This window comes from Moschus berezovskii, chromosome 11, assembly GCF_049115385.1.
Source record: "Moschus berezovskii isolate FMDL1 chromosome 11, NW_MosBer_1.0, whole genome shotgun sequence".
NCBI classification, from domain to species: Eukaryota; Metazoa; Chordata; class Mammalia; order Artiodactyla; family Moschidae; genus Moschus; species Moschus berezovskii.
The window spans coordinates 58,188,730-58,199,541 of record NC_142470.1 but is presented as its reverse complement, the minus strand read 5'-3'; the positions used below and the strand labels follow the sequence as shown (position 1 = coordinate 58,199,541).

Below are 10,812 nucleotides of genomic sequence, written 5' to 3'. Positions count from 1 at the left end.
TGCTGCGTGCGCACTGGAGAACGGTAGGCGGATCTACTGCACGTTACCCTTTTCCGTTTTAAAGAGGCAAGAACCTTGTACTGACTGTAGGATTTCTGGATAACAGAACCTGTCGTTGAACCCCGGCTGTCTTCAAGACACTTTGTATCCCGAAACCAGAATTGGGAGGTCGTCTCCACAGTCTCCGCGCCTCAAAGATCGACACCCCTGCACAGAACCAGGCGACATTCCCAAGTCATATACTTCTTGGAGCAATCTGGCGACTGTAATTCCACAGTTAGAGGAATCACAGGAAAATGCGAAAGACGAACAGAGAGAAACTAGAGTGGCGCCAATAAAGCTGAAGCTTCAGGACCTGTGACTTTCACGACCCCTTCCACAACCCTGCACTACTTTACAGTTCTACTAAGGTGTGATTGATATACAATAAAAAGCGCGTTTAATGTGTTCAGTCGCTCAGTCGTGTCCGACTCTTTGCGACCCCATGAACCGCACCAGGCCAGGCCTCCCTGTCCATCACCAACTCCCGGAGTCCACCCAAACCTATGTCCACTGAGTCAGTGATGCCATCCAACCATCTCATCCTCTGTCGTCCCCTTCTCCTCCTGCCCTCAATTTTTCCCAGCAGCAGGGTCTTTTCAAATGAGTCATCTCTTTGCATCGGGTGGTCAAAGTATTGGAGTTTCAGCTTTAGCATCAGTCCTTTCAATGAACACCCAGGACTGATCTCCTTTAGAATGGACTGGTTGGATCTCCTTGCAGTCCAAGGGACTCTCAAGAGTCTTCTCCAGCACCACAGTTCAAAAGCATCAATTCTTCGGTGCTCAGCTTTCTTTATAGTCCAACTCTCACATCCACACATGACCACTGGAAAAACCATAGCCTTGACTAGACGGATCTTTGTTGGCAAAGTAATGTCTCTGCTTTTTAATATGCTGTCTAGGTTGGTCATAACTTTCCTTCCAAGGAATAAGTGTCTTAATTTCATGGCTGCAATCACCATCTACAGTGATTTTGGAGCCCAGAAAAATAAAGTCAACCACTGTTTCCACTGTTTCCCCATCTATTTGCCATGAAGTGATGGAACCGGATGCCATGATCTTAGTTTTCTGAATGTTGAGCTTTAAGTCAACTTTTCACTCTCCTCTTTCACTTGCATCAACAGTCTCTTTAGTTCTTCACTTTCTGCCATAAGGGTGGTGTCATCTGCATATCTGAGGTTATTGATATTTCTCCTGGCAATCTTGATTCCAGCTTGTGCTTCATCCAGCCCAGCGTTTCTCGTGATGTACTCTGCATATAAGTTAAATAGAGTGACAATATACAGCCTTGACGTACTCCTTTCCCTATTTGGAACCAGTCTGTTGTTCTATGTCCAGTTCTAACTGCTGCTTCCTGACCTGCATACAGGTTTCTCGAGAGGCAGGTCAGGTGGTCTGGTATTCCCATCTCTTTCAGAATTGTCCACAGTTTATTGCAATCTACACAGTCAAAGGCTTTGGCATAGTCAATGAAGCAGAAATAGATGTTTTTCTGGAACTCTCTTGCTTTTTCCATGATCCAGCGGATGTTGGCAATTTAATCTCTGGTTCCTCTGCCTTTTCTAAAACCAGCTTGAATATCTGGAAGTTCACAGTTCACGTATTGTTGAAACCTGGCTTGGAGAATTTTGAGCATGACTTTACTAGCGTGTGAGATGAGTGCAATTGTGCGGTATTTGAGCATTCTTTGGAATTGCCTTTGGGATTGGAATGAAAACTGACCTTTTCCAGTCCTGTAGCCACTGCTGAATTTCCAAATTTGCTGGCATATTGAGTGCATCACTTTCACAACATCATCTTTCAGGATTTGAAATAGCTCAACTGGAATTCCATCACCTCCACTAGCTTTGTTACACATTTTGCTGAATATTGATGGAGAGATGTATACACTGTGAAACCACCACCACGATCAAGATAATGAATCTAGGGGTTTCTCTGGTGATCCAGTGGTTAAGATTCAGCTCTCAAAGCAGGGGGCCTGGGTTTGACCCCCTGATCAGGGAACTAGATCCCACATGCCACAATTAAGATTCGGTGCAGCCAAATATATATATTTACATATATATATATATATATATATTTAGATATATAAAATGAATTTAGTCACCATTCACCAAAAGTGTTTTCCTGCCCTGACCATTAATCTGCTTTCTGTTACTACAGATCAGTGTCACTTTCTAGAGTTTTATATAAACGGAAGCACACAGCCAGTCCTCTTTCTAATACCTGGCCTGTTTTGCTCCGCCTATTTGTTTTGCGATTCATCCGCCTTGTTGGGTATATAACACCTCACTTCTTTTGTTTCCTCAGCGGCATTCCACTGTGTGGATGCACCAGTCTGTCCCTGTTCTACTCATGAGCTCCTAGTTTTGTCTCTTTTTAAAGAGGATCCAAAAATGACACAGGCTCAGATATCTGAAAGGCCCTGGGGCCACCCAAGGGGAGAGTTAAGACACCAGTCCGGTGGACGCCGAGATGAACCGGGCGGCGGGAAAGTACGCAGAAGTCGGGCGTTGGGCGGGATGGGAGGGGTGTCTGCGGCTGGTGGTCCCTGGAGGGCGGGGGCCTGAGCCGCGCGGCCAGGGCGCCGTTGTGTGCCCAGCCCGGGCACTCGTCTCCTCAGGCATCTCTTTGAAGGTTGCTGCTGTCAGTGCCCCCACTTACAAATGAGTAAACTGAGGCACGGCTGGGTTCAACAGTCGGCCTATGCCACGGCTGGTCATAGAGTGTCACACATCCCAGCAGAAGAAAAAGGAAGGGAAGGCTCCACAGCGAATTCTGAGTGGTGTGATGGGTGCTTTGTGTTTTTCTGGATTTTCTGATACATCAGCTGCTGCTGCTGCTAAGTCGCTTCAGTCATGTCCGATTCTGTGCGACCCCATAGACTGCAGCCCACCAGGCTCCCCCGTCCCTGGGATTCTCCAGGCAAGAACACTGGAGTGGGTTGCCATTTCCTTCTCCAATACATGAAAGTGAAAAGTGAAGCACTAAGCCTAAATCCTGTTTTCCTTTTGATAATGTCACAAAAGGAAAACCCCGGCCAGGAAGAGGAAGTTGAGCTTGTAGTATTTTCGTCTGCCCCGCCCCGCCCCGTCCCTCCGCCCAGCCCCGCCCCGTCCCTCCGCCCAGCCCCGCCCCGTCCCTCCGCCCAGCCCCGCCCCGTCCCTCCGCCCAGCCCCGCCCCGTCCCTCCGCCCAGCCCCGCCCCTCCGCCCAGCCCCGCCCCGTCCCTTCCCTCCGCTCCACCCCTCCGCTCCGCTCCGCCCCGCCCCCTCCCTCCACCCCGCCCCGCCCCGTCCCTCCGCTCCGCCCCTCCTCTCCGCCCCGCCCCGTCCCGTCCCTCCTCCCCGCCCCGCCGGCGCCTGGAACTCTGCGCGCAGAGAAGCTCGGCCCTACCCTCCTTTTTCTCGACGTCAGGGCTAGTGGCCGAAAGTCGAGCGAGGGGCGGTGCTGAGCTCTCGGGGCGGGAGCGTGGCCGTTGGGGCCTTTAGGCAGGGACGGCGGCGGCTCCGCGCCCAGGGGTTAAGATGGAAGCGGCGCCGGGTCCCGAGTCGGGACTCTGCTGCAAGCCTGGAGGGCGACTGGACATGAGCCACGGCTTCGTGCACCACATCCGACGGAACCAGCTCGCCCGGTACCGCCCCGCCCCGCGCCACCGCCGCCAGCCCCGGCCTGGCCTGGCCCTGCCGTCCCTGACTCCCGCTCGGCTCCCCGCAGGGACGACTACGACAAGAAGGTGAAGCAGGCGGCCAAGGAGAAGGCGAGGAGGCGGCACACGCCCGCGCCCACTCGGCCCCGAAGGCCCGACCTGCAAGTGTACCTGCCGCGACACCGAGGTGAGGCCGCCCACCCGCCTGCTTCCTCGAGCCCGCGCGCTCTCTTGGCCCCGGCTCAGCCTCAGTGCACTCTTCTTTCCTATGTGGGAAAAAGCTACATCTTAGCCCCCAAGGCTCAGTTCATCTCGTCCCTTCTCGGAACATCTACCTCGGTGGTCCCCAATCGCCGCTAGTGATTCTTCCCGTAGAACAGAGAGGGCTCAAGTTAAGCATCACTATTAACGGACAAACCTGGGAGTAGGCAAGTTGTCTTTCGCTTCCTCTCCACCACACTATTTTCGTATTCCCGTCACCTAATAGAAAAACAGTTTGGCACTGCTCTAGGCGACAAGGACATACTTTAGAATGAAGCCCAAACCAACTTAATGGCCTCTTTTTCCCCAGCTTCATTTCGACCTAGCAATTACAGTAGATAACATATGATGCTAAATTTGTTGATCTTCCCTAAGAGTGCCTTTAGAGATTGTATACATTTCATTCATTTAGCTTTCAGAGGACCCCATAAGATGGGAACCATTATCATTTGTGTTTCACAGTCTGCAAAACGGATACAGAGAAGTTCAGCAACTTGCCTGAGATCTCAGGGAAGTAAATGGTAGAGCCTGGATTTGAACCCGGGGAGAGCACAGTCCACTTCTCTACCACCTTCCAACACTGTAGACAGATGTGCGTTGTGTACCTCCTGTGTGATGTGACTGTGCAGAGGTGCAAAGGTGAATAAAATCCCTGATAGGTGGCACATTTCACACACACATTCTGGGTCCATGAGAAGACTGGTGCTTTTTTTCCCCCCTAAATTCAGCCTTTTTTCTTTTTTAAATTTATTTATTTTTGGCTGTGCTGGGTCTTCCGTTGCTGCCCACGGACTTTCTCCAGTTCCAGTGAGCAGGGCCTCCTCTCCACTTGTAGTGCTTTGGCTTTTTATTACGGTAACTTCTCTTGTTTTGGGGCTCGGACTCTAGAACACAGGCTCAGTAGTTGTGTTCTAGAGGGCACAGGCTTAGTTGGCCTGAGGCATGTGGGATTTTCCCGGACCAGGGATCGAACCTGTTGTCCCCTGTTGGCAGACAGATTCCTAACCACTGGATCACCAGAGAAGTCTGGGGTTTTCTTTACAGTCTGTTTTCCTGTATCATCTCTGGGCAAGGGTTCCAGCAGCCTTCCTTTCTTCCCTTTCATTCTGGTTCATCCCTCCAGATGGCTCTACCCACCCAAGCAATCCAGACTGTGAGGAGTCCGGTGAAAGCAGCAGTAGTGGCAGCTCTGAGCCAGAGCCTCCTGGCCATCAGCTTTTCTGCTTAGAGTATGAGGCGGACAGCGGAGACATCACCTCAGTTATCGTGTATCAGGTACGCCTGGTGGAAACAGCTGCAGCCTGAGGGTCCTGGGCCGTGGTGGAAATCACTGTGAGACCCGGAGCCACTGTTTTTCTCAGGGATTGGTGGGAAGTATCTGTCCCACATGGGAGCACAGACTGCTGGGCGATGCTTTTGAGCACAAGTCACTCCCATCACACAGTGATTCTCAGCGGGCGATGGGAAGGGCACATGACCCACAGTCGAGAATCACTATTACGGGGACACCTGGGCAATGACAGGCACTGGCAAGAAGTTGTGAGTCCCATGGAGATCTGTGAGAGTGTTGCCTAGGGACAGGGCAGACCACCTTACCAGAAGAGGCTGGGCCCTGAGCTTCCTGACTCTTCCTCCACGTAGGATGATGATCCAGGAAGGGTGAGCGAGGAGGTGTCAGCCCACACGCCTCTGGAGCCACTCATGCGAGAGGCCCTCAAGTTGCGCATCCAGGAGGAGATTGCAAAGCGCCAGAGCCGACACTGAACAGACAGGAGTCGCTGCCCAGGGAGCCAGCCCTAGTTTGGGGGTGCCGGGACCAGTCTGAGCTGATCTCAAGGCACCTCTGTACCCCCACCAAAGCTGCCATATCCACAGGAAAAGGGTGTCATAGGGACTGGGCCTGGCCATCTCCCTTGTAGCCATTTTTTCTTATATGTTGGCCCATTTGACCAGCCTAATATTCTGAAAATTTTTGAGAATTCTGTTTGGTTAGCTTGGTTTTGTAGAAGCAAAGACTCTGGGGAGAGTTGAGGTTTATGAAACCCTGTGCCAAAGTGCTGCTTTCTCACCAAGGGCATGTCCCCCAGGGCACCTGGCCCTGCTGCTCCACCCAGCTCCCTGAGCCGTTTGCTGTTTCATGGCTCCCTGCTTCCGTACCTTCTGCTCACTTCCAAGTATGTGTTTCCTAGACCTTCTCTTCTGGCGTTTCTTTGTCCTCTTCTTTCATTCATCTTTTGTCTCCCAGTGCATCAGTCGCAATCCCCCCCCGACCTCCCACTTTTAGCTGCTAAGGATTTTGGATGTGGGGTTTCTGGCCTCTGCCTTTCTGGCAAGCTCTCCCAGTAATTCTGATACCAGTCAAGGGAGACCGCCTTTGATGCTACTTGCAAGCAAGTCTCTGTCCCCTTATGGCTCTTGCAGGTTTCTCCCATGCTCCATCACTTCGCCCAGTCTCAAAAGATGATGCCAGGACTCAACTGTGAGGTTTTTTTTGCCACAAAACCTGCCTGGGCTAGGACTACATAATTCCAGCTTCCCACCTGATCCCTAGCTGTGAACAGACCATCTGTGTTCAGGCTAAAGGAGAAGTATCAAAACAAGGCAGAAACTGTGTTTCCAAATGTGATTTAACAGTCTTGAATGTACATACAAAGGCAAATTCAACATGATCAATTATTGCCTGTTTGGAGCCTTAGGGCACAGACAGTAAAGAATCCGCCTGCAATGCTGGAGACTTGGATTCAATTCCCTGGGTCAGGAAGATCCCCTGGAGAAGGGGATGGCAACCCACTCCAGTATTCTTGCCTGGAGAATTCCACGGACAAAGGAGCCTGGTGGGTTACAGTCCATGGGGTCATAAAAGAGTCAGATACGACTTAGCAACTAACAGTTTCTCTTTCACTTGGAGCCCTAGTTGGGAAAAGGAGGGGAGCCTGAAAAGTGTCCTGGAGGGAGCTAAGCAAGCCTCTTTCGTCTTCCTTTCCCCTGCTCTCTTCTTCCTCCCATGCTACCTCCCAAGAGTATATAAAACTCCTAAGAGACCCTTCACTAAAGATCCCGGGAATATCACTGCTTTCTCTGAAGTGGACATTCTTCCTAACGAGGGTTGGACTAAGGTCTGAGAAATCCACCAGCCGTCCTGTACATGACGGTTCCAAGCCTCTGTGGTTTTCCAGCAAATGGGCCTAACCTCAGTGACTTGAAGTATGGGATTTAAGTGAGCCCATGAGCACTGGGGACTTCTTCAGACCAACATTCCCCCTGCCCCAGAGGTTTCACCTCAGGGTCTCAAGATCAGTCTGGCCGGTCCCTCTCAGCAACTTTTCTCATAAAGGACATCCAAGGGCATTTTTGCCTTGTGCCCTACAGCCCTGAAAATCTACCAGCTCAGAAATGCGGCAAGGCAGCTACTTCAACTACATCATTAAAATGCAGCAAGTCACAGCTCACTGGGAAGGTGAGTGAGGTGACTAAATCAGAAGGGCCTGGTTGTGAAGGCAGACAAGGACCAGCATGATCCTGACTCCCAGAGCTGGCCCAAAGTCAGATAGATGCCTTAAACTTGCCGGTCCTGGGCTCAGTTCTCTTTCAGTGGAACAAGTCTGCCCTCATTCGGCCAGGCTGGAAGTGCCTTTTGACTCTTAAGGTTAACTACCCTCCAGAGCCGCCCAGGTCGAGGAGCCTGCGCCATACTCTGTCCCCCATATTCCTGCAGCTCAGAGAACCAGGCATTTTCGTCTTGCAGCTCTTGAGCTGATTTTCTGACTTGGACATAGGATTTCACTGAAACTCTTAGGCTTCCTAGTCTGGAAATACTTTTTGGGTTTGTCTTCTCATAGCTGGGTGGCCTGTTTTCCTGGATTTATTTTAGAATTTAGAAACAAGTCCATGGGGGCGTGACCCCTGAGAGTATAGCCTCCAGCCCTGTTTTGTGAGAATCATGTGCCAATTCTGTCCTTCTGTGTGTTGATCGTGTAATACTCAACACTCAGGTAAGAGACTGAAGGGAACATCTCATGTGCAAACTTGTTGAGGCGCTTTGCTAATCGAGTGCATATAAAACATCTACCCAAGAAAGCATTCTAATTCTTAGCTAGTTTATGCTGCATAACTATAGGGAGCACTAAGCCTGGAACTTAAATGAGAGGTTGTCCTTCAGGGCAGGCCTAGTGGGGTTGATGCTGCCATGGCTCCAGGTGTGTCCAAAATGCTTCTCCACTGACAGCCTTCAGCCTATTGACGACAGCCTTAGAGCTCCGCTCATTGCTTCTCAGCCCTCACTGCAGTCCAGGATGGTGTCATGCGCTCCAGTATATTTACTGGACTTGCCTCCTGATGTCTTTTCAGCTATTTTCAGTTGTTGGTGCCTTGCCCTCAAGGAGCAGGTTCCAGGGCATTTCCCAGAGGCCCTAGAGCTGTCTCAAAGAGGACTGTCCCTGCTGTTTTGTGCATTGGCAACAGCATTAGACTAGCTTTCTGGCAGATTGCTTCAGGATCAGCACTTATTTGATTAGATATAGTCTCAGTTGCCTGGAAAAAAAAAAAAGCCTGGGAGCCTAATAAGCATATTTCACGTTCATCCAAAATGAAGCGTTCTTCATTTACTGAGGCTAAAAGCCTTGGATGTCAAGGCATTGTGTGTCCTGGGCCACAGTGGGTGATGTTACTAACAGAAGGAAGCTGGGTTTGCAGGGATTTGGGGCTGTGCAAGAGTAAACACTAACACTTGAGTTCCAGCCAGCTGGCAAGGATGAACGTCTTTGAAGAATGTAATACAAGATGGGGAAAGGAGAACGTAAAGCTTTTTGTCCTGAATGAGAGTAGGAAACCGGCCAGTAGGACCAGCGTGGGCAATAAGAAATGCTTCTCTCTCTGGACAAGGCTTTGAAAAGGGAAATTCCATCTCCACTGGTCCGCTCCCAGGGGCACTGCCATGCAGAGATTAGCCCATGAAACTGAAAGAAGCCCTTTGGAATGGTGGGTATCCAGCTTACTGTGCATGTGGCACCATCTGGTACCACCATTTGGTGGTAAGGTAGGGCCCCCAACTGGTTCGCAAATGTAAATGCAGCCTTTTGCAGACAGAAGAGTAAGGACAGGTGGCTTTCCTACCTCTGAGCCTTCTTTGGGGAGGAGCATCATGGAATGTTGACAGTTATCTGAAATATTTTAAGTTCCTTCATTGAATTCCTATCCTGTCCTGAGGAATCATATGACCAAGAAACCACAGGCACCCATCCCAGATTTCTCCAGGAGGTGGAGTGATGCCAGAAGGGAAGAGTGAATGGCCCCTCTGCCTTCCCAGGGCCACCAGAATGAGGAACTGGTTGCACTGGTTGTATAATGTATCAGAAGCCATACTTTTCTTCTGTTTTGTCATTTCCAATGTTCCTGCTGTATGGATGAATAAAATGACATGTTGCAAATTTATTTGAAAATCCTGGAAGGAAGGTACTTTGCAAATACAATATTCTTTTTAACCAATAAACATACTATTTTTATAAGCACTGTTTTTGCCAAGAGTTGTGAAATCACTTGTGTACATAGGGAAGTGAAGACTACGTGCTGCCCTAAAGTCATTCAGCACAGAATCAGCACTGAAAATCTCATCTCTTGTTCTGCCTGACTATTTTAAGGACTGTCCTGGTTGGAACATAACAAGTAGATTCACATGGCATTGGAGCTGGAAGGGCCTTTTAAAGACATCTGGTCCTACTTTCTACTGATACGGAACTCATCCCTATCAGCATCCCTTGAAGAGCCCTTCTGTCTCAGGCTAATTCTTTGTTCTAGGGACTACTCGGATTGTTGTATTAAGCCAAAATCTGCCTCCTTGTTAAGGCTCTGGAATGCTTGCCTTACCCCCACTTTAGGATAGAACAGCCAGTTTAAAGAAACTGAGTAGTCCTCCCAGGCCTTCCCCACAATCATGGCTAAAAAGGAACGCAAACTCAAGTGTTGATTAAGAATCGCCAAGCTTCCAAAGAGGTAGGAAATGCTGAGGGCTCAACAGCACTATTGGGCAAATGAGAAAAAGTGCCTGCTCCCAGGGGAACACCCCTAGGCAAGAAGATGGTGATCTCGATAAATTAGACCGAGGCACTCCTTTGTCCTGGGGCACAAAGCCTGGCCAGCAGAAGGCAGACTGGTTTTATACCTCCCTGGTTCTTCAGCCAGGTGTTCTTGTACAGGGTCGCTCTGTACTGCCATACTTCTTGACCCGGTTTTAACTACTTACCCTAGTGCAGTTTGGAAGAGGGTCCTCCAACAGGTTTCCTGGTTCCATTTTTACCTTCCACTAGGTTCAGAAAGGTTTCTCCTTCCTCAAGCCACTGTCCAGTTAGTGTATCTACTCCATTTCCCCCACAGTCCAAGGCCATTTCTGACTATTACCTTTTCCTCACCAGTCCTGCTGAATTTAAGCTCTCTGGTTCCTGGCAGCATGGGCACAATGCTCCCTTCAGTAAAGGTCTGTGGGCCCCGGTGTTGTCTCATAGGGACTCCAACAGATGCTGGACTGCCAGTTTGAGTACTTTCCTGCCCTTTGAATCATGAAAACAAACCCCAACTGCACCCTGAGGGGATCCAAGGTGGAGGAAAGCAGGCTATTGGTCCCAGATAGCTGAGGTGCATATCAAAGGAATGCTTTCAATGAGCCCAGACTCTTGTATCTTCCCATACAAAGAAAAACACTAAATTCATTATGTCTGGTTACTGGTCTTTAATTAACAGTAAAGCTTTTGATATTCCAACTACCTGTTTTTTGTAAAATCTCCTTTATATCCTGACTTCTCCCTTGCCTCTTTGGAGCATTCCCACAGAGCTATCTGAGAGGCTGCCTCCTAGGTTGGAATCCTTAGAA

The 10,812-nt window shown here is 49.8% G+C and overlaps 1 protein-coding gene across 1 annotated transcript; it reads left to right on the top strand.

Moving 5' to 3' along the window:
• Nucleotides 1–3,379: 3,379 nt before the first annotated feature.
• Nucleotides 3,380–9,457, top strand: C11H2orf68 (chromosome 11 C2orf68 homolog). Its single transcript, XM_055399460.2, has 4 exons — nt 3,380–3,674; nt 3,758–3,876; nt 5,074–5,225; nt 5,592–9,457. The coding sequence occupies exons 1-4, from the start codon at nt 3,568–3,570 to the stop codon at nt 5,712–5,714; spliced, it is 501 nt and encodes a 166-aa protein (XP_055255435.1). The 5' UTR covers nt 3,380–3,567; the 3' UTR covers nt 5,715–9,457.
• The last annotated feature ends 1,355 nt before the right edge of the window (nt 9,458–10,812 follow it).

Coding starts and splice junctions, on each gene's coding strand:
- C11H2orf68 (XM_055399460.2), top strand. CDS start 3,568: ATGGAAGCGGCGCCGGGTCCCGAGTCGGGACTCTGCTGCAAGCCTGGA. Junction 3,675..3,757: donor CGACGGAACCAGCTCGCCCG/GTACCGCCCCGC, acceptor GGCTCCCCGCAG/GGACGACTACGACAAGAAGG. Junction 3,877..5,073: donor GTACCTGCCGCGACACCGAG/GTGAGGCCGCCC, acceptor TCATCCCTCCAG/ATGGCTCTACCCACCCAAGC.